Here is a 24,339-nt window from a genome sequence, read left to right as displayed (position 1 = left end):
ATTCTGACTTGACTTTGTTACAGATTAACAGAAGTTCGATTGTTAACGGAATTAATTTAAATAAATCGTTCGCAAATAGCATATGTAGAGCGCATTGTCTTTTTAATATTTCGTGTCTACGTATTAAGAATTAAATAATCCATTTGAAAGAAATGGGTAGTTAATTCGATTCTACTCTCCAAAACATTGCAGTTTCCAGTAACATGGCCATAAAAAAGACCTCGATCCGATACGATAGCTAAAAGGTACGTAGAAATTCTAAATAAATACGGTCGCTCCGATAAACGGAAAAATTAATTAAAACGTCGTGGCCACGGACAAAGAGGAAATAAAATTCTGCCATCCGATTCCACGCAACGATTCTCGAATTCCTTCCACCGGAGTGTACGTCGAGATTTTTATCAGATACAAGGGGAATTGAATTAATATTCATTCGGAATAGGATAGTGAAATTTCCGTACGAAATGACTGTTTTGATAGGCAACAGAAAAGGGTGGGAGCAAAAGGCGAGAGACCGTACACGTTTCGCAACTTCCACCCTTGAGTACACTGAATGCCTCCATACTCCCTCGTTTACTCGTTCTTCTCGTCCTGCAACGATGCCCGTTACAGCAACGCTGGTATCGCGCGTTAGCACTTACCGGGTGACCTGGAAGTAATCCTCCAGCACGCCGCTGCTAGCCGCCCATCGTCAGATTTTTCGTAGTTTCTGTTAATGAAAAACCCTGGCTGCACGATCCTCTCGCGGAATTAAAAAACTTTCGGCGCGTTTTAAACGATTTTCACCCCGAGAGAGAGAAAGGGAGAATGTATAAGAGAAAAGGAGAATCGTTGTTCGTGTTCCCTTCAATTCGTCGCTTTTACCGTGTATCCTACGATTTTGCATCGTCCACCAGAAACTTCGATAGCTTAAGCATACTGGAAATTTGCGTTTTAACCTTCACGCAATTGGTAGTTTTAACGTAGTAGGTAATAGTAGAAGACTGAAATTTTCTTGCAAATCTCTGTGGCTTTATTTCTTCGACGTTGAAACAAATTCAAGATTCTTTATATCGTAATAGTTGCTTAACGTAAAGTTACTATAAAGTGGGTATTATAATTTCTATCGGAAACTGTGTTTAAAGAGGAATAAACAAAGATAGTGGAATAAACAGGAGAGACTTGAATGCATGGAAGATACACGTAGTAAATTAAAGAATGTATTTGAATGCTTACCGTAAAGAACTTACATGTCCGTATTGAACGTGTTATATAAAACATTTTGAAATTTCATTGGTACACAATAATATAAGCAACGCATTCATAAAAGGTTTTCGTAAGTGTTGGAATATTTTTGTGAACTGCTGTAAGTGTTAAAGGATTTGTCGTAAGGTGGCGTGTTCCACCCTGTAGACGTGGACGCGATTCGCTACGAAGACTTCCTAGATACCATAGAAATACCTCGGCGGGTACAGTTTCCGTCGCAGGAATGAGGAAATTCCGGATCCTTAACACGGCAGCAAACCGGCCTCGACACAAGTGCCAGAATTCTGAACGAACTACGCGACATGGGAACGACTAATTAGACGACGATGTAGATTATAGATCCTTCCTCGTTTCGATTTATTCCAGTCATCCCTGGATTCTCTTGCAATAATTTATTTAACAACATTATTAACAACAGAATTCTTCCAGCGAATACAAATATCCATGTCAATTTCAAATAGACGACTGATTTCTATTTTAATAGCTAATTTCAATGATTATCGAAGAAACAAAACTGGCGAATAATATTAAATCGTACGAGAGGGCGTTGATGGGACAAAAGAAAGGAAATACGGTGACATTATTAAAATGGCAGTGTTCGATATAAGATTCACGAAAAATCAGAGAAAATATCTGCATCGATACGTGGTGCTCTCGATTCTAGCGAGTCTTCTTATCGGATTCCTGCTGTTTTTCATGGGAGTGATTGCTTCGTTCGTGATTGCGACGAAACTGCGCTTCGACGACGAGAATCTCTTCGGGCTTGTGTTTAAAACCTTGACGTTATACGGTCTTTACGTGCTCGCTCATAATCTGGTGGGCGTGAAGCTGTGCTATAATTACTTCCACTATGCCGAAGGGTAATTGTAGTTGAGTTAATAAGATTTCACTTTTCTGTGCCTTCTATATCGAGGAAACGTGTGACATAATTAACGAAATGCTCTTTTTTTTAATCTTTTTATTCCTTATTCGTATATTATATTCAGAAGATTAATTGTTTTATGTAACCCTTGAGTTATTAATATAATGGATTGTAGGGATTAATGAATAATTAGTGAATCGATGACACAATTAAAAATATAATTGATTGGTTTATAACGTTTGCGGTTAGGTTAGAAAATTTATATCGTTTGAGAAGCTTTTTTGACAAATTTCGAATTTGAAGGAAATTGAATGGTACTTTTGTAATTTACATCTGTTACATCGTCTACATTGTCTGTCTCATATCTCGTATATAGTCTCATTTATATCGTCTGTAACCTCATCTTGATCTTTTTTTATTTCTCTTTAAAAATGTAATCGTTACATTTGTAAACATTTTGTACGCAGTACGTAAGTAATCGTGATAGCAATCAACGTACATCACTCAAACTTACAATATTCAATGTGGAAACGCGTAATCACGAAATGTACACGAAGAAGAAGATGACATCGCGGCTTAATTAACGACCCAGAACATCCACGCGATCAAAGGTACCGCGAGCGAAATTGCTCCTTTAATTTCTTCGGTTCTTACGATAGCCTCGTAGAAGGGAAACGTTGTAAGAAAGATAAGTTCATTTTTCTGCAAATTGCTCAGCCGTTGCACGTGTACCGACTTCACAACCGAATCACCAAAAAGTAATCTCTTTTCGAATTTTAATTTTATGATAAAATATTCTAGAAATACTAAAATGTAACGGTGAACTAATTATCGTCATAACACAAATTTTCAAATTACATTCTGTCGCTTTTTGTAATTTTACGTATTAATTGGTAGGTTGAACATGTTTGTGGTGTGTCTAAAGGTTCGGAGAATTTTTCGATTTAATCGCGTATTTCAATTCTTCAAAGTGTCATCCCTTTAGCTTCGTAATTAATTAATTTGTAACTTTATTCTCTGCCGCAATACGTTTTCATGTAGTTATTTCAACGTTTCATCGGTACGCGAATTAGTGCAATTAGAGAAATCAGAAGACTGAAAAAGGGTGGAAGGTTAAATTTCGTGGTACAATACCGGCCAAATTGCGAATTAGCCGGATCGGAGCTGTGATTTCGCGTAAATTAGTTAACGAGAACAACGACAGGATATTCTTGATATTTCCCTGCGGAAACCGCGCCGCGAACGGAAATTCACCGGATTGAAGCATTCATTAGGGATGTCGAGTGTGCGTGAATACAATCAATTGGTCCTTGTAACCGGATCTACGCGAACACAATGTGCGTCTCGGTTGCTATTATATAAAATCCGTGAGAGATGGAGACAAAAGTGCTAAAAAAATTGGAAACTAGGATTTTTCCTCGAAGAAAATAGGATAGGACGTAAAATTATATGGTGAAAATCTAAACAAATTCATCTAAATAAATAACGTTAAACGTATATGGTAGGAAGGTGAAGAATTCTTTTGTGCTATATCCGTCGAATAAAATTAACGAAAAATCTCAATGGCATATCGATCAGCAAATTTATCGATTAAACTTCACAATCATCTAAGTCTAAGAAAAGGATCTGACCTGAACAACGACGATCGAAGAGAACATCCAGTTCATTCGACTCTTTATAGACGAGACGAAAAGAAACGGTAGATGGGCAACGAAAAAGGGCTAGGAGGAAAAAGAGGGTGGCGAGAAGTGGATTCGAGCGTAACCTCGTTGGAGAATGACCGGAGAATTAACCCGTAGCTTGTTTTTCTTAATTTTCTTTCTCTCTGTCGACCGGCCGAGTACGAATTGGAAAACGGCCGCTTGCCAAAGGCCGATCGATTTGTCAGAATTTTCAAGTAATTCCACCGATACTCCGCCAAACTTCATTTGTTTTAATTACCCTTTCGCTCGTTAATGCATCTCCGCGGTGTATCTAGTCGATGGTTAGAATGATTTTCGCGCCTCCTTTCAATTCACACACGTACACGCACATAGATGCACCCGTGTTTGCATCAAAGTGTGAAAATTGGAAGACGAAATTAATCACGACTGGTTCCTTGCTGAGTTAAAAATGGACCGGTTCTAGGCTGTCTTAAATAAAGATTATAGATTAAGCCATCCAGTTGGTGATAACGAACGATTCATTTGTTTCAGACCAGGGATGAACCTGAGACTGTTCCTATGGACTCTGATAGGCTTGTTCGTGGTACTTGTTGGCTGCTTCATGGCCAGCATCTGCTTCTCTACAGCGGATCTTTTAACGGTTCAACTTAGGCAAACTCTTCACGAGGGTGAGTTCCAGAGTTTAAAATAATATTGGGGGAGGGTAAATTGGGGAAAAATCGATTATGTCTATTTGGTTTGACTCTAACTGGAAAATTGCTTTCTGCCGCTTATTTTTTATGGACATTGAGTTCTCCCGGTTTTATATCGCTTTATCTTCATTTCTAAATTTTTAATTTCTCGAATAATTTTCTTTCTTCTCCGAACGATTAATGCCAAACAGATCTATAACATCTTCGAGCTTCGCGATTTCCCTAATTTCCATCCATTGGAACAATAAACGCTCACAGGCGTTGCACGAAGCCAACGATAACTCCATTAACGAAAACGAAAGCAAGGCAAACGGTATTCGTCGGTGGCCGAGCTCGGATAACCCATTTTCCGAAAACAGAGAGACAAAGCGAAACCGAGGCAAACGCCGGAATCGTGAAATATTCATCGACGAACGATGTATGCGAGCGATATTCGCGGATCGTCAGGTGGCTGTGCGCGAATTCATTTTGTCCGCGCGATCGCCTCGTGAACGCCTATCCGTTGTCCCATCTTTTTTCCCCTACCACGTTCCTCTCCCTTCTTCATTTTCCGCTGGGCCGTCGTTTTTTCGAATTTGAATATTTAACAAAGCAAACAGAAGAAAGAGAAAAATAGGGGAAAGATTAGATGTATACGAGGCACGCTGGATCCAGCAGAGTATCGTCTCAATATGGCAGGCAGATGGTGGAAACGGTGCGCTTCCGCGAAATAGTATCCGACTATGTAATATGCAAATCGACGGTCGAACGCGACGCACACCGGCTGTCCCGTTCGAAATTACCGATGGAAATCTCGTTTGGTGTCTAGCTACTTAATGAATAGATACGTGACTCTGTGGATCCTCTTGCTCCGGGCCTCGAAATTCGAAACGTTTGCTCCCGATAAACTTGCAGGCTGATGCGTCGCGTTCCGCTGCGTGCTCTACGCAAATTTACCCTAATTAGCTGTAAATTGTGAGAGATATGGAGATCGCGATCGACTTAGTACTTCTAGGTGAGTGCTGGTGAAGAATCGTTTATGGTGCAGAACATGCGTTGTATATTTTGTATCTCGTGAATTTAGTGGTAATGACAGAGTTCAGAATAGTCCAAACATTAATACCACTGGCAAATTATATAAAAGGAAACAATGTAGCAGTGGAACGTTTCGTGTTAATCGAATCAACAGTTCTTTGATCGACGATAAACATATATTTTACTTTGATTATCCGCGAATCGCGAACCGTACGAAGATCTTCGTGCGCTTAGTATTTCTTTATCTTCCTTTGACGAAATAAATGTAGAATGAAGCATGACAAAGTTAAAAAGAAAAAAAACAGAATTGTAATAAGATAAAATTATCTATGGGGAATCTTCGTATTCATTATTCTACCCTTGCGTTAAAATGGAAAGATCCACGTGATTACTTTGAAATCTCCTAAACCGCTAATGAAATCGCTATAAACTGCACGATCTCGCGTGAACCTTCAATCACCAGTATTTAACTATAATCGACATTTGATTATTTCGATCACGGGTTTTTAATTAATACGCCGAAGGTCTCGACCGCGAAATGAAAATGAAAATTTCAATTTTCCACGGATCCAACCGCTTCGACAAATTCCTTCGATAGGATATAAAATATCGGAAAGTCGTAGGCTAATGCAAAATATTCCAGGCTACCGGCCACCGTTCCGTGGAATTTGTCGGCGCTTCCACAGAATACCGTCCCACCTCGTGTGAGAATAATCGAGATTCATATACGCCCGACGATTCTTCCATTCTTTTTCATACACCGTATGTCTCGTTCCCAGGAGTCACTTTATTGGTGACCCATGGGAGATTCAATCATCATGCATAGGTTACATATTATTTGCGTCTCTCCTTTAGTGCCATTTAATAATTATGATTTTTTTAAGATAATACGAATGAATCGTGTTTGATCGTATTCTAAAGAATTAGTTCCTTCTAAAATTCATCAAAATTCATCGTCAAAATTCTCCATATTCTGTGAAATAGGTATGAAAAGATACTTCACAGATGTGTCATGGAAGCGAAAAATAGACAGCATGCAGGTTAACATGCAGTGTTGTGGAATAGATTCGTCCGATGATTGGCACAAGACATATTGGCTGCAACGGGAGTTTCTTGTGCTTGACTCGCCGGATATCTTGAGGTAATTATCGTTTAATTATGTCAAGACAATCAAGGGTCGATAGCACCAATCGATCGGATACACCATAAAATCTATATCCTATCCGCGTTTATCGACCATTATCTTCTCACCTACCCTGCACCATGGTTCATGGACAATGTGAGCTTTATCGTCTTACGATAGTCGTGTTACTTCCAAGGAAGTGATCCTGCTTAACTCAAGTGGAACATCTGCCCAAGAAAGTAGTATATCGAAATTTTATCGTGGCTATTAAACTGTTATCATAAGAATTCATACGGTGTTATAATTAGAATTAAAATTGCAACCGGAAATTGAATTTCTTTGGAAAGATACGAACTGCAATTTAATGCAAACTTAATGTCCGTACAAATCCATATTTTTATAAACGTAACAAAAAAAATGGAATTTTGCTTTCGTTATTTTATATATTTTTGATTATTTATTTCATACATATATCCTACTATATATTATTTATTTGATGTTTAATATTTTTATTATTCTGTATATTTTGCATGCTGCGTATTTAACGTTACGAAAACTTGTCTGAACATTCGTTAAAAACTGTGAACAGGTTACAATTTCATTGTTATCATTTTCATTTTCTTGGGAAAATGGGAATTGATAAAAATCGTACTCCAATCGTCCTAAATGCCCGTTTCAATTATATGATACGACAGGGGAAGAGTTCCAGTCGCTCCACTGACAACAAAAGAATGTAAAGTAATTCATGATTCACCCTGTATAAAACTATGAATGGAACATGAACCCTAACCTGAATTGCAGGCAAACACAGGAGAATATTACTATTCTATGAATATAAAATAGAACACCAGAAATCACACGATCAAGCGCATTGAAATTCAACAAATCACGACACCCATCCCATCCCGTTGGTAACATTTTTTCCACAAGTATCCGCGCAATAATTACACGTAATACCCAGGCCATTTCTGTCCACCGACGGCGAGGAACAAATTTTCCAGGAACTTTAATGGAAACGCAGAAAGTATGCCAGGATTTTAATTACGACTATACGCGTTCCCACCGCGTAGAAACGAAATTTTAACGGGAGTAGTTGACCGAGAGGGGTGGTCCCGTCATACGATTTTAAAGCGGCCATCCACGAATCTGCAAAGCTGTTCATACTCGCTACATCGACGTCGTTGTTTCCTAGAGGTTTCCATTTCTTAATGAAATTATACGTTGTGTTAAAAAAACGTTCGTGGTCTTGATTATTAAATATACGCCTTATACTTATAGGTTGATGCACGTAGGATGTTTCTTTGTATTCAAACTTTAATCATGCGTTGAAAATATCATCATACGTTTAATCAGCGTTATTCCTACGTAATTCGATGCACTCTACCAATTAGTTTACATGAACCTAATATATCGTCCACTTTTTCCTAACACCCTGTATATCGAAAGAAGAAAAAGCACAAGGAAGGGCGTGAAGGAGATGAAACGTCGTGCTTCCAAGTTCCAAGGCTCGATGTTCTACGCCCTCCACGAGATGCTCCTAGAAAAGGATTTAAAACACTGCTGGCTCCTCGGCAAAGTGCCCTTCCATAGCCAGATTATTTCCACACCGTGGAAAGGGCCTTTCACCTCAGGTCTGGCCCACCTAACTCACCCTCTAAGGGCTCCTCCGTGTGTGCTTTTACCGGCCACACGTTACGCCCATGCGAAAGCATTCTCCATCTGGATTTAGAAATGGTTTACGACCGGTGAAATGTTGCACGTTAATGCTCCTCGATCGCTCAGATTCGTTTGTTTCTTTAGAGAGAAAGTTGTATGTAACATGGAGGAATTTTTAAGCGAGGCCGTGAACCGTTATGTTCTTCAAACCAACCTAGATATCCATATGAGAATTTGTGAATATATTAAATAAATTTCGACTATCATTTCCGCGCTATTTATTTCATATCGTTAAAATTATATGTCTCGTGTTTGCGATATGATTACATCACATGGGAGGATGATTGGCGTGTCTTGCCATCGGAATATTAATATTGGATTGAGGTGGATAAGTCGTGATATGTGCTAAAGAAAAACTAAAATATAGTTAACAATATATTTATTAACAAATACTCCCGATGTACACTTTGCGTAGAGCTTGCGATTACCGTGTCGAGTTTTCTCTCGTCCGAAAACCGATAGACGAGTTAGGTCCGGAAATTCCGCCAAGAGTCGATGGTAAGCTGATTCGCCGATTATGGTTTTTATTGATGCTTGGTCGGCCGTGGCAGCGTATTCCATTGATGACAATTGGGTTATCGTGTCGAGGAATCGTTTCTTTCGCGGGTCCACGAGCAACCCATAGTAGCTCAAAAAGTCCATGCCGATGATGGGCGTTTGAACGTCGGCTACTATAAAACGCCATTTGAAGGGTCGCCTTAGGGACAGGTTCAGGTTAATCGCGATGGTACCGTATGTTGCGATCCGCGTCCCATTGGCCGCGAATAGTTCATACTCGCTCGCGGTCTTCAAGCATCTTTCGCACTCTCTTGGAGTCCGAGTCCCCCAATCTCTTAATGAGCTCCTTCTTGAGGTACCCTCCGGCGTACGTCGTGGTACGTTTCCGGTGGGGCGAGCAGTATGTCCCGGACTAGCTGCACGTGCGGCGCGGTAATATTCGCGACAGTGGTCTGAAATTTCGTCTTGTCGCTCGTAATCCGGGCAGTTCCGAACTGCGCTTCCAGCATCGCGAACCACAGCGTAACATCGTGTGGCCAGAACGGTGGTACGCGGAACGGTGTGTTCACCACGTCTATACTGTCGTACGCGGTCGTCGTACGTTCGGCTTCATCAATGATCTGGCAATCATCTTGTCCGAAGGATAGGGTCTTTGTGTAGCAAGCCACGGGACAGAAACCGTTGGAAAGTTTGCTGTCGAGTGCCGCTACACGATCATTCTGTCGGCGATATGTGCTTCTCTTTGGTACATTAGATGAAAATAAATATTTATGCATGAATAATCAATTAATGTTTAATTAATGTTTAATTTATTAATGAATAAATATTGTATATTTATTAATGAATAAATTTTGTATATTTATAATTTTCTAGTTTCATTTTGTGAAACTTCTATCGTACCAAATTACCGTATTTCAAACTCGATTGTCGTGGAGATCGATCACCTTGTGGAATGACGAAGTACATAATTCATGATCATCATCACCGCTCAAATTGCAAAATATCTGGCAATAATGTTCTTCCTTCGAATCAGCGTCCAACGAAGAATTAAAAATTAGAAGTTTCCGCAAAAATCTTGCACTTTCTGTAATTATTCTATAGAGTTTTCCGATTGTAATAAATTTCTGATAGTTAGCAAACTATCTTTAGGATTTTTGGTACAGATACCGTGCGCTTGATACCTGGAATTGTTGAGGTTAACGAATTTTCCTGGCTGCGAGTAGAGAAGCGGAAGTAACGGATGCGAAACATTTGAATGAAACAATTCATGCAGTCGGGGCGAGTTCGCGTTGCTTAGAGTAGTTTCGCGGTAATTGCCTAATAGTTAGGTTTCTGTAGGCTGACGTATGTGTGCATTATGTGGTAGCGGTAATACGTTCGATAATAAAGGGTTAATAGCGCGTTCCGAATAGAAGCCTTTGTGTCGTGGCTGGTAATCGCAGATAGAACAGTGGGTTATCGATTTCTCGTTATGTTAATTGCAGAATTATACCTTCCACTAGGATCGAGCCCCGGGTCTCTCCTCGTCGCCGCAACTATTCCCCAAGCGTCAACCACCCCCTTCTCCACGTTGATCTCGTAAAATCCATTGAGATTATATCATATGCACGCGACAAAATGGCTGACGCCACGGGTTAATTCGATAAGGTGTAACGTGACATAACATCGTTTCAATTATGAGAGGCAGCATTTCGCTCTGTCGATTGCTCGAATGACCTAGATACCTAAATTTCAAAACGGTCGTTTCTTCGATTCTTTGTTAACGGTTTAATGTGATATAACATCGTTTTAATTATGAGAACTACCATTTTACTCGATCGATTATTCGAACGTCCTGGATACCTAAATTTTAAGGCAAAAATTTCTTGAATTCCTTATCGTCGCTTTCGGCCTGTATAATTGAAACATCTTAAAACACCTAATCTAATTTGAAATCTACTTTTCGCAACAGTTTTGCAACTAATACCATGTTATCGATACTGCCTTTTCATTTTTTTTTCTTTAGTATTAAAAATCTATCTTTACCATCTGTCAGGTACATTTCAAAAATATCGATTATTATAACGATGGTAATGCTCTTTCCTTAAAGAATTCTTACGGTGATCCTACATTTGCCAGCAATTTTTAAAAGACTCCTACATCCGATTAACGCTCGATGGAATCTATAATTCATGGAAGCAACTTTCCGAAATGATCTTCCTCCAATTTCGCATCGCGAAATCCAAGCTCGCCTCTATCGATGTCCGTGAACCGATTCAAGCCGCAGATCGATACCACCGCGTTTAATTACCCAAACGTAGCCACCGTATAGGACACGTGAAAGTCCTGTGGTCGATGGCCGCTTTTCGCACGAAAACTTGCCACGAAAAGCCACGGTCGAGATGGTGTCGCCGGTCCAGGAGGGTACGCGACACGGTTCGTAGCTCATTCTGTACTTCGCAGACATGTTCGCGTACAAGTTCGAATTAGCAAGTTCAACAACTTGCGGAATGCCAATCGGTGGCTCGTTTAATGTTCGCTATCGACGTTCCCCGATAATTTCCTACGCCTGGCGTCCACTGATCCTGACTTCTTGCTATGACTATGCAAGAAGTAATTGGAAAAAATTGAAGCTTCAATACCTGCGAAGCTACGTGACAATTTCTTTTAATTTTTAACTCCCTTCTTAATCGCTCTACAAGCGTACGTAACGATTTTTTTTTATTTCCTAATTTTGATATTACTTTCATAATCGGGGACGAAAATATTCTCGCAAAAGAAAAACCTCAACACAAAATCGCCACTTCCTTAAAACAAACTCAGTCCATTTACGGCATACCCATCTTTCCCTTGTCCAGCTGTACCGATATAGCGGCCAACATCTTGGAAACACGTTTCTACCAAAGTATAACGATTCTTCTGAACGACACCGTAGAGACCGGGATCAGAAGGAGGGCTAGAGGAGAAGAGAAACGTAAAAGAGAGAAAATGGATTGTACGTGAGGAGGCGATCCGACACGTAGGAATCTTGTTTCAGGTACGCGAAAGTGGATGGTCGCGTGACACCGCCGGTGGTGCCGTGGAGTTGCTGCCGAATCGACGTAAAGGGTCCGTGCTATCACGATCCTCTTCAGCTGCCAAATTCGGAACAAAACTCCACTTACGACAGCCTAAACCCTCGGGGCTGTCTCGTCGCCATCAAGAGCGTGCTAAACGGAACGCTCTATTCCACCGTAGTCCTGATCGCGTTTCTGTTTGTGTTACAGGTAAATCAATAATAACGCGCCGGCAGGCGCAAACAGTTGCTTAGTCGAATCGCTATGGCTGGGATTAAGTGCGTTTCACGATGGACCAAATTTGTTATCGAAATGATCGTTGGACAACGTGGAACCGACGTAGATTATTCTTTCCATTGTAATTTCTAGATACGTTTATGTCTATATTTGATAAAGACTATATTTGATTTCCTACGCTGCGAGTCAAATATTGATCTATTTAAATAGAGGGAATTTCTAAAAATCTGCTAAAGAAAAATGACCAAAGGGATTATGTCGACGTAATTCGCGGATTTTCCAAAGCTCTTTTTTGACAGGTGATCGAATGAAAAATTACAAGCGTAGATAGCAGCAATTTTATCGCTGCAGCTATTCGCGGATCTAGAATAAACAAGCGCGACAGTGGAGAGCTGGAAGCGAGTCGACGAGAGGCGGACTGAAATAGCGGTGGATTATCAGATTCGTTCGGAATTATTGATTGCCTGGACGCGATGATACCACGTGTCATCGAAGCCCGCAAACGCGTAATATTTTAAGGTGAAAGGCTGCTTTTCACGCCAAATTTCCATCGTTTCGTTGCTCTAGTAATTCAACCCTCGATCGTATTCATCCGACAAAAATATTCCATGAAATCTAACAAGACCATCTTAGACATCTTATACCTTCATTGACAAGATGTTATACTATGCGAAGAAAAGCTCGCGCGGCAAATTATCCTGATTCAAGAAAAATTCTTTAAAATCTGATGTCCTTACTAAGATAACGTAATAAGATAATGTGATAAAATAATTAACGTAAAAATTCGTGAATATTATACCTCCAATTATTTTGCTAACTAGCCGCGAATACTTATACGGTTCAACCTATAACATATGAAATATAAGGAAACATAAATGTTTCCCTCATCTGACGGCCACTATCATCTGTTCCACGCCTCCCTGATCACTGATCACTAAGCTTTCCAAGTTTTGTCTTGCTAGGCTGTCCACGAATTCTCAGAATCATGACGCGCTGCGTTCAACTTATAATATAACACATGAAATATAAGGAACATTAATGTTTCCCTCCACTGATGATCACTATCACCCCTTCCGCTGCACATTACATTTAATCCGCACCTCATTATGTGTCTTCGCTCCGTTTTGTCTTTTATCGATCTCTCTCGTCGCTTTGGAAATTATCTGCACCATATTACTTATTGTTAAAATATTGGTATCTTGCTGAACGTAAAATGACGGGGTTTTCCTGTTCCAATACCTATACTTTATTATATGCACGATAGTCTTTTGCTGTTTTAATTATGTTTAATTATGTTTAAAAAATTTCGTTTTATTGATCGGTTTACTTTCAGCTATGTAAGTCCTGAAATTCGATGTTAGCTAATTTTATTATTAATCTGAAGTTAATGCTATAGATTTTAAGCAACCGTGCTGGTCGAGCCGATTATTAATATGAAAGCATTTTAATACATAGTAAATAGGATTTGTACTGTCGTATCGAACAGTTACTAAATTACGCCACTCACATCCTTGTTAAATGGACTGTATCAATAGAAATTGTCCATATTCTGGCAGATCTTTTTGCTAAAAACTTGCCTCAAGACAAAGTAAAATTGAAGCTCTTTTCTCAAATTCTTGAGTTCTATAACACGTAGTCGTTATTATTTATATCATATATATATTTTTACATTTATTCATTATGTTTGTGCTTTATTATATTTGTTATATCGATACATATATAAAATTAATTATATTGCAAGTGCAAAGAAAAATTTGCAACATAAGGAAAGGCTTGACAATGGGAACAAATTTTATAGTACAAATACATACAACTAACGTACGGAAATTCCTTTTCAGATTTCGGTGAGCGTATTGTCGAGGTTCGACTTCACTGCCGCGAGGAACGCGGTGGCGCTTGGAGATCGGTGGGCAGCTTCACCGGGTTGGCTCTATGGCCGTCTGGATTTTGGCTTAGCCAGCGGACCTAATCTCTGCCAGATCGATCGGGTTAGTGAACCGGCTGAATTGAATCAATCGATTCCCCGAATGAGCCATCAGCGAGTCGCTCGACGAACGATGTTGTTCGTAAATGTGCGAAAGATCGGTGTCAATCGAATGAACGAGGAAAATTTCGGACGATGAGTTTTTAGATCGATTAAGAAAAATGAAATAATTTAATTCGAACAATATTTGTCTAGCTCGTGGCTATGATAAGTACTTTACATCAAGTACACACCATCTAAAAATCGACACGTTTCTCTCATAATTAAACAGCAACTGATAAAAATCAAACTTTCCTTCAACCACTTTACGCGTGTACCAAAATTTCAACAAGTCCGCAAAATTCAATTAACGAATCAGAAAAAACTGTCCTCACTGCATTTAACGTTTCGACTACTCGTTCGTACATTTTTAATGTCTCTCTCAGACAGTTTCATCCGAGCACGCTCGTTGCTGTCTCGTTTTTCGCCGGAGAGTTGCTAATTCTCAAACCCTACATGTGTAGACCGAGCAACTTGCTGCCAGCTGAAAAGAGTTAAAGGGAAGCTACAGTAACTTTCTAACTTGGCTAGAAATATCCACGGAATGAAGTTTGCGCTTCTGCATCTATGTATATGCAGCTGTATGTGTTGTCGGTGGAACACTTTGCTCAAGCGGCGCCGCTCCGGCTTTATTTGTTTAATTTTCTAATTTCTTCGAGTTAGAATGGAAGCGCACGAGCGCCACTGAAAGAAACGGAGACCCGCGTCGGACTTTCATTAGAAAGGCGACCACGTGATGAAGGAAAGTTTAAAAACGTTGTAGCTACGAGTGTTGGCTGAAATTTTATCTCTTGACATTTCTTACTTATATCACGCAGACACCGCGTGAACGTTGCTATTTTATTAATCAATGGGTAGGTAGATTATGGAGAAACGGGTAAATTACGCGAAATTAACAATTCGGGTAGAAAAATTATAATCTTATTAGTAAGGCTAGCTATACAGATTAACCGAGACTTATTTATCAAAAATTCTTCCAGTCTTCGTTCCTTATCTACTGCTTCTTCTATTTATCGAAACCAAACCTTCCTTCCAACGGTCTAAATTGATTCTAATTATTCTTCCCCCTAATTCAACGATTCCATTTTCAATCTCCCCATAGAAAAACAGCGGACGAGGCGATACGATGATCGATCTACGTCCGCTTGTATATTCCAGCGATACGGACTGAGACCTCTGGAAGCCGAAACAAACCAGAAAATAAAACCAAAGCCGTCGAAGAAGAATCATATTTCCACGTCAGACACTTCCTTCACAAGCCCAACAAAAATTCCCCCACCTTTCAACGCAAATATATAGTACGGTTCCGTGTAAGCATCGATCAAGTTTAACTTCAATCGTAGAGATCTATAAGAATCGAGGAACGTTTCTCGAAGCTTTTATCGAAATGAAAAGCCATCGCCGGAAGACAGGCGCGTTTAACGAAGCAACGCGCGCGTCCTCCGCGGGGATTAATCGATCATCGATTACGATACACTCTCGAAACGGCCTCTGAGGGACAAACAAGGTTCGTTTAGAACGAGAAAGACGATAAAGACGCAGACCAGAGCAATGGACGATAAGATAAGAGTTCGTAGAGTTTCTTTCTCGCAGAAGTACGTCGCCAAGATTCGACGATAGCTTTCACTATGATTACTGGGAATCGGTTAATCGAGTCGCGCCACTAAACCGCTCGTTTTCCCCGTCGTATCGAGTCAAACGATCGATGGGTCTGAACAAAAGAAAGGAACGGATGGAGGAGAGATGGTACGGAAGCTTCGAAAATCTCGACCGGGGACCGCGACGATGATAAAAAGCCGCGTTCACTGTGCTCGATCGTGTTCCTCCCCCGACGAATCGAGATATTCGATGCAATAGATAAAGGAATCGGAGAAACTGAAGAACAGGTGTAATTACTAGAGTACAATCGTTGGATACCGATGGCTAAATGGAATAAAGCTTACATTCCTCCGTTTCTTTTTTTTTTTTTTTTTTTATTGCGTAAAAGAATATCGTATCGATGGATGATAAAACACGATAGTAAAGATTTTATAATCCTTTGTTATATGAAAGAATATTTTCCTAATGACTGATGAAGTAAGATCCGAATAGAAAATTTAGAAATTGTCAAATCAATCTGTAAGTTCAGGTATAATAAAACATCAAAGAAATACAGAGGTTCCTTCCGATATATGATCGTGAAATAATTTGAAAGTAATTAATTGACAAAAGTTGAATCAATAGTACCATAATATCTGTCAACGACAAAAATAAGCGAGAAAGATATGAAACGCTAAAAAGCGTGGAGAAATGGCCAAAATTCCGTCGGAAACAGGCGAAACAGTTCGACTGGAGCGTCTGCTAAAGAAAATTCGAGGATCTAGCTTTTTGTTCCTCGAGGCTGACAGCACGGGAGGGGGCGGGAAGTGAAGAAAAACCTCACTCCACCCTCGTCACGTTTAGAGAAAGCTCGAGGTTCGTGGTTCTCGTGGAGGAATCGGGAAGTCCCGAGGCGGGAGAAGCGACCGACTAACGGAAAAAAGCATAATTGCGTGCTCGTTCCGATGACGCGGACTCGATTTAAACTGCTAGCCGCGTAGCTCGCAAGAAGCAACGAAAACGAACAGGGATCAAGAACGGTAGAATCCCTGGGGGATTCTCGCGAACACGCCTCGTTTCGCGCAGCGGTTTCGCGCGTACAAACTGACGAGGGTGCGGTTCTTTCGTTGCAGCTTACAGCTGTGTTCCGTCGCTCGTGTCAAGCGAATCGAGGCTTTCTTGCGCGTAATAAAACGAACGATCGATAAACTTCGTACAGATTAGTCAAGCTACAGTAGCTCACAAAAGTATTGGAATACTTTTAGAAAGCAGAAGATTTGGAACAAATCTAAAAATACGTAGATATTATAAGATATTTATTGCAAGCGTATATTTAGTAGAAAAGCTAGTGTAACGAGTGTTAAATATGTTAACCAATATATTATTGTTATGACCGAGCTTATGCTACTTTATTTTATTATTATTTTATTCTTTTACACAGACGTAGGGGTTAAATCGCAATTCGGAATTTGAGAATATTGCTGTGAAAGGTTTTCAGGATTCAAAGGTTCGCAACCTAGTTTGATACTCTCTATTTTACAAGGCATAAACAAAATTTGAATAACTCATTACATCAGCTTGCTGCTCCATCATTTTCATCCGCGACGACTCGGGACAAACATCAATATTCATGATTCTATCAGGGCAGCTTCAATCTTGACTCGAAGGCTCTTTTGAATCATCACATTCTTTGACCAAAAATAAAAGGTAAAAAGCATATTTAACCGATTTCTCTTACCTACTGAAACTTAAAACTTCATTTCTATGCGACACACTTGCCTGAATATTTGAAAATTTTCCACAAAAACGGTGTATTTACCCTTTAAAAGAAGTACGACCGTATTTTGCACGTCTATCATTGAACGTATCTGGAGTTTGTCCCTGTACAGTTTGCAAACCAGTAAATTTGCACACGTGATACTTATGAATAGGAATGTTAGTCAGTGGGAATATTAAAACGCTGAGTATATGACATATTATACTTAGAATAGGAAGAAAATATTGGATAACGATGAAAGAAGAGAAGAAATTGGTAAAAAGGAAGCAGAAAGGATCTTTCTCCCGTTTCTAGAGGCAGGAACTCGCTCTGGCTGGAAGTAGGCGGATCGCTTTTCCTGCCTCGTTCGTCCTTGTCGAATTTAATAATGGCAAATTTACAGGGTGCGACGGGTTTTTTCGCGAGTTGGTGCAATTTCCCGCGACAGTGGTAACGAAGTTCTTACGATCCGCACGTTTCCCTCGTATCGCAGTAAAGCAACCAGTTTTACGCGACGTCCAACGTATTAATGTTAACGGAGCAAGCGCATGCCACCACCCTGTCCGGAAGTCGTGCAGAAAGTTGTTATGGTGCCAAAATCTCGCCATTATTTCTCGAGAACACTTGAAAATACATCGTCTGTTATTTGGGTCCCATTTCTTTTAGTAAAAGTTGAATATTATACAAAACATTAATTATGCGTATGTTCTTTATGCTTTCACTTAGAAAAAGCTTACTATTTAAAATTCGAATAATTTAAACACCCGTTTCAAAATTTCCAGTAAAAGTTTAAAAATACAAAAGATCCATATACCGATATAAAATTTCTCGAGCTTGAAATTTCCTTGGACATCGATTTTGGATTTGTACGATACTTTCGGTATATATAATATTTGAATATTTTATTATTAAATAAACTCAGTGGTATTTTATAATATTTGTAGCTATGGTTAACACTGTAAGAGACAGTGCTGTAATCCATGTGACGTCGATCTTTTTGAGGAACATTTGGTATATAAGAGGAAGCCTCGAGAAACCTGGATTCAGTGTTTGACCGACTCAGAAACACTTCACTCGTTCTTGAGACGCTCTCTCTTCGATCCTGCTATTCTCGTCTCTTGTCTGCTCTCGTGTCTGGTGATTTCTTCCCACGTATTCCTTATGTAGGAACTTTGTCTGTTTACATTAAACAAAATCTCTGTTTTATTCTTTTCTAGAGGATTTTCATATCCAATCTTCCTGTTTTCTATTTTACACAGAATATTCATACTATATAATTTCCATCTCCCATTTTATATAAAATCCTCTCTCTCTCTCTCTCTCTCTCTTTCTCATTTTTCTTAGAATTTTTACAAAGCATCTCTATTCTCTACTTTACATGGAATTTCCATACACAACCATCGTGTTTTACTTTATCATGAATTTTTATACTACACTCTCATTTTTTACATTACGTAAAGTCTTTATACGACGTTTTCATATTTTTCCTACATTACCTTCAACTAATTACAACTAATCCTATTATATTACGTTCTTTCTCTTATCACCAAAATAACAATAAGTGCCATTTTAAAAATCAGCGAAGAATAAAAACTTGTTCGTTGCTAAATAGACGAACCGTTAATAACGTCCTGCTTCGGATCAATTTCCTGAAAAACCAATTTAATTCCTAATGAAGTTACACGTCGCCAAAAAGTGGGCAACCGTTCGAACACTTTCGAACCGTGACGCGTAAAGGATCAAACAATTCACTTGCTCGTCGACAGAACGGTAGATTCCGCGTGAAATTCACAATGTTAGCACGCAGGTTACACCATGGACGCTCGTGTACTTCGCGAACCGTCATCAGGATTCACGGCCAGAGACCCGTATACACCAAACTGGTCGACGATTTTCGGAAAATCGAACGTACTCGCCGGAGGAACGAGTTGGAGCAGACCGTACGTGTACCGGTTATTCCGGTGGTCATTGTTTCCGTTGAATTCGATCAACGGGCACGATCGAGAAAACAGTTAGTCCCATTCCCATGGTCAGCGAACCGATTCGAGAGAGTGCAAGCTGCACGAGACAGCGGAAGCACTCGAGGAAATCCCTCGATGCCGGGTCCTGTCCGGCAATCGATTGCCGAAGAAAAGCGTTCCAGGAGAGAACGATGCACGCCTGTCGACAAACAACCGCGGATCTCCACGATCAACCTGGTCTTCCCACTCTTTCGCCCTCTGCCACTCGCTAAATTGAAATTCGATTCCACCGCGGAAAGAGACCAGTTCCGTGTCCCGCAGGATTCTCTCCGAGCGTGATACGCCGTGACAAAGATACTCTAATGCGACTGTGTTGAGATGAGCCGTGAAAGAATGGAGGTGATTGTACAGTAGTTGGAATCGTAATCGATAGGCGATAGTTGTAATCTTGAAAAAATTAAAGGTGAAAGACTTGATTTTAGAAAATCTAGAAGATTAATTATTATTTTTTAATTTATCTTTTATTTATTTATATTATATATATATTTATATGTATATATTAACTGAATTTATTATTTATATACCTATATAACAACTATAACGCTTGGCGATAATAAAATTGATTACGATCTACGTTTGATTTGTAGATTGAAGTTGCATTAAACGAAGGACCTAACAAAACGAGTAAATATAAAAACTGCATGTTAATCCGCGGCGGAATCGGCTCATTAAATCTTCCACCGTTTCATTTCCCGCTTGTAAATATTTCAGCAAGCGGTATAGCTTCAACCATCCGAATTTAATAAGCATCTCGCTTTTAAACGCAACAATATTTCAGTGTTTCAGTTAATCACTAAACTTAATTTATACAACCATCCCTCCAGCATTTCGTTATCCGTAACCAACCCGGTTTCCGGCCAACGAAGCGTACTTTTAACTCTGATACGAGAACCATTGATACACCCTACGTATTTATGCAAAATTATGCTGCGAACAACGTAAAAATAAATCTTCAATTTAGTGTTATATTTACTACATTACGACACCGTTCAGAGGTCTTCAAAACTACTCTTTTATCGAGATTGCAGATATTTATGAAGATTCATATTTTTACAACTAAAGACATTCGACATAAACGTTCCACGTCAGATCTTTTTATTTAAATTACATTAAATCTATGCAGTTTCGAGACAAAATATAATAATAACCACCATAAGATTTTTTAAAAGGGGTGTGCATTCACTGTAACTTCAATCTATACGAAAAGCTTGATACTTTCTATGACACGGTAATCCAGAACAGGATTTTCTCATCCTCTCGTCTTTCTCTCTCTTTCTCTTTGAACCATCCTGAGGGAAGCCGGCAAGGAACATTAAAGCTGTTTTCACATTGTCGTTCGTGGAGGAACTCTCCGCCCGAGTACTTGCCATGGTAATCAACTGGAAGCCACTGGCTGGGTCCATTCCAGATTGCCCCTCGTTCAATTAGCATACATACGATGGCTACGCTCGCTTTTGGTCGCCCGCCGGCCCTTCGACCTATTTTCTTCTGAAACAGAAGTATCCCCCGCGCGTTAATTGATTTGACGTGTGTTCTTCTTCCTGTTCTTCGTGCAACGCGTTGTGTGTTTGGATTAATTTAGATTAAGCCTCCGAACCAACTTCGTTGGTTCAATCCGAAGTTTCGAGTATCTTAAAACCTGAACACTTTCGACTATTTTAAAAATTCGTTCAACTTCTTCGTTGAATTGATAGACAGCGATATTTGCAAATGATTCGCAAGTTATGTCGATTAGCTAGATAGACATAGTATAATCATGTATAAAAATCTCCGTACACTTTATAAAAAGACAATTTTCCTTTAAGAAAATAACGACAAGGAAAAAAGGTAGATTATTTGAAATCCCTAAAAATATATGCATATGATACATATAGAAAGATCTACGCAGTTTTCACTTTAGTTGTACACTTTTACTTTTAAAGACAGTCTTTCAGAATGTTTCTTGATACATGTCAAGGTGTCTGTATAAAAAGACACATTAATACAAGAATCGCAATTTTCTAAGTGTCCGACCATTTCGACGAACTTTGCCTGTGTATTCGCCAGAAGCTCGTGCTTTTGTCAGACGAAATATAGCAAACTCTTCCGCCATTCCTAGTCGAAGTTTTCATACTTTCACGAGCCATTGGGACCGTTCGTTGGTACTTTTGGAATTTCAAAAAGTTTCGCTGACTACCATGGTAAAATAACAATCAGAAACAAAGAAGAGACGTCTGTCGATGGCTTTTAACGAACCCCTGGTTAACTGAACTATCGGAGTTACATAGTAATTTCCATTTGCCATTGTTACCAGACGAATAAGATTTTCAGTGCTTCGCCGTTTATCGTTTGTATACGAGGTGTGGCATGCAGAAATAAGACAAAAATGTAAAATATAATTCTTTCATTCGATGTCCCGTTTCGTAGAATATTAGGTTTGAAAAGTTATTTCACCAACTTGGTTAGTTCCAGATTGGAGACAAGTGGATAATCGACAGAAGATTATTTTATGGACGAAAATAAGTAAAAAATGGAATTGAACTTTTTTCGTTTGAAGCTTCGTTCTAGTGAAAATCGAGTTCGTATTTGACGAATGTTCAAACTGGATTTTGTTGAAAATCTAGCTTTACATAAAAAGTTCGTATTCTACATTTTCAACTTATTTTTGTAGGATAATCTTTTGCCTTTTCGTTCGTATCTCGTTAAAAGTCCATAAATTCCAGATTCATATGCGTTTGATAAACACTCGAACTTGATTTTCTCGGAAAAGCGATTCGAAGTTAAAAAAAAAGTTGCTCTTCTCGTATTTCGTACGCAGAATGACTTTTACACGGGCACTTTGCTCTGTAACAATTTGAAAAGTACAATACGCAGTTGAACGCGACTTTAAAATTAAAAAAAGAAGAGGCCATACAAAATATATCGATATGACAATCTCATTATACAGATTTCCTGTAAAGTACGGTTTGCCTCGGCGGAAATTCGCTAATCGTTTTAAATAGCCCATTATTGATAATTTGGATTCGATGCTGCCCCCAATAATTCCACGATATGCGTTTAACATTTTAAATCGCTGCGTTACAACACACTTCGCGTCACTGATAAATTCCCTCGAATGCCCCATTCGATTGTTTCACAAACCCCCGGTGTTTGTCCCATCGCGACCATAGAACATCCTCTTGCGACAAAAGCGAGAGATTACGGATGAAAGCAAAATGACCTCATACGTGTACGTATATCTTCGAATTAACTTGGAAAGCCTACGTAAATTATTTCACGATTTTTATTGTATTTATTCGTTCATTATTTCCCCTTAGTATGATTTCTCAATATGAGATTTTCCGGATTAAATTCTAAAATGTTACAAACTCTTCGCTGAAGTGAAATCTCACACATGTTTCTCTTTGCGCATTTGGGACTGAAATTAAAAGTTAAGTGTGTAATTTACAGATGATTTAATTGATATAACTCGTCCATATGTCTGTACGTGTATACGTATATCTCAAATGTAGTTTAACCTGTTCTTATCTATGATGAACAACAGTGGAAACGTTGACAGAAGATTGTAAGGCACGAACGATCTTTATAGGGCAATAGACAACTAGTAGGAGGCGTATATTCGCCCAACCCGATTAAGTTTCGTGTAAATTTCAGACGGATCCGTGTACCCGTGTCGTATTTCATAACTCGTTGCCCGTTCTCGTTCCTTTAATTTCCGCCTTCCTGCTTGGCCCCGGTACGATATATTCGCAGTTACCTCGCACCACAGCAAATTCATCTGGCGGCAATTACGAAACGATCTCTAACAACCAATAAACCTTCCGCTGCAAGCCGAACCATGCATGCGTTCGGCTTAATGTAATTGAATAACGAATAAGACGATCATATAATAAAATAAAAGAAAAGTCGAGGAACAAGTAATGTCACGTTTATTGTGCAGATCATGTTCGACCGATCGAGCATCGTGACATTCTCTCAAACATTGAGGAGGACAAGTTTAAAATTTCTCCGACCATCTTGCAAAGCAGTTGTTCCAACCACTTGTGTTTCGTATATGTACAAGAATTAGACATTTTCTTAGCTTTGTTATTTGAAGGTCCTGTTGCTACACGCACAAATGTACACAGTATTTTTTTTTTTTTTTTTTTTGACACTTTGGAAACTCGTACAGAAAACTAGTCACGATTTTCCAGGATTCTCTTTCAGTATCGTCGGCCAAGAGCCAACCACAGGAAGGAAGGAATGGTTTCCGTTCCCTGGGTTCATTGCCGAACATTTTTTCCAAAAGATCCATGTGCGGTCAGAAACATTCCCTCAGATAGGACCGGCGGCCTTCAAGGAATGTCTTTTTTTATGCTGCTTCAGCTGGCAGAGGATCTCTTCTTCGAGATTTCTTCCGGTTCCGATAAGCCGAAAGACTGATGAAGCTTCGAAAACCAAGAACAGATCTACCACTGTGCGATGGGAAGCTTCGTAGATTCTATGAGTATCTTTTGCTCCATCTAAGATTGACAGAACCATTAGTACGTCGAAAGAATCCTCTTTCGAAAAATTGTTGATGGTTTTGTTAAAACGATTCGTGAATTTTTAACTCTGCATCGATAATTACAATAATTCTCGGAGGGCTTTGTTCTTTTCATATTTACAGAACAAAGAAAAATTTCGTAATAATTCTTCTTGCAGAAAACTCCTCAATAATCGTTGGTAATATAATAACATAATCAATATTCATTGGCTTGTTTCGTTGAAAGATCGATAAGCTATTGGTCTTAAGAAAACTGGAAAACAGTTAACGAAAAGATCGTCGTCCTAACTTGCACGTAGCATAGGAATCGTTTCTTATTAATTGTTGTAAAGAACGAATATTCATTGACTCATAGGATTAATGATACCTCG

At 39.3% G+C, this 24,339-nt stretch overlaps 1 protein-coding gene across 1 annotated transcript; it reads left to right on the top strand.

The window, feature by feature from the left end:
* The first annotated feature begins 1,833 nt into the window (after positions 1–1,833).
* LOC122575897 (photoreceptor outer segment membrane glycoprotein 2-like) lies at positions 1,834–15,280 on the top strand. The gene is made up of 6 exons (XM_043745386.1): positions 1,834–2,105; positions 4,303–4,439; positions 6,462–6,618; positions 11,831–12,059; positions 13,925–14,074; positions 15,212–15,280. The coding sequence occupies exons 1-6, from the start codon at positions 1,834–1,836 to the stop codon at positions 15,278–15,280; spliced, it is 1,014 nt and encodes a 337-aa protein (XP_043601321.1).
* The last annotated feature ends 9,059 nt before the right edge of the window (positions 15,281–24,339 follow it).

This window comes from Bombus pyrosoma, linkage group LG15, assembly GCF_014825855.1.
Source record: "Bombus pyrosoma isolate SC7728 linkage group LG15, ASM1482585v1, whole genome shotgun sequence".
Taxonomy (NCBI): Eukaryota; Metazoa; Arthropoda; class Insecta; order Hymenoptera; family Apidae; genus Bombus; species Bombus pyrosoma.
Note: the sequence above shows the minus strand (reverse complement) of the source record. Positions and strands in the feature narration are given on the sequence as shown.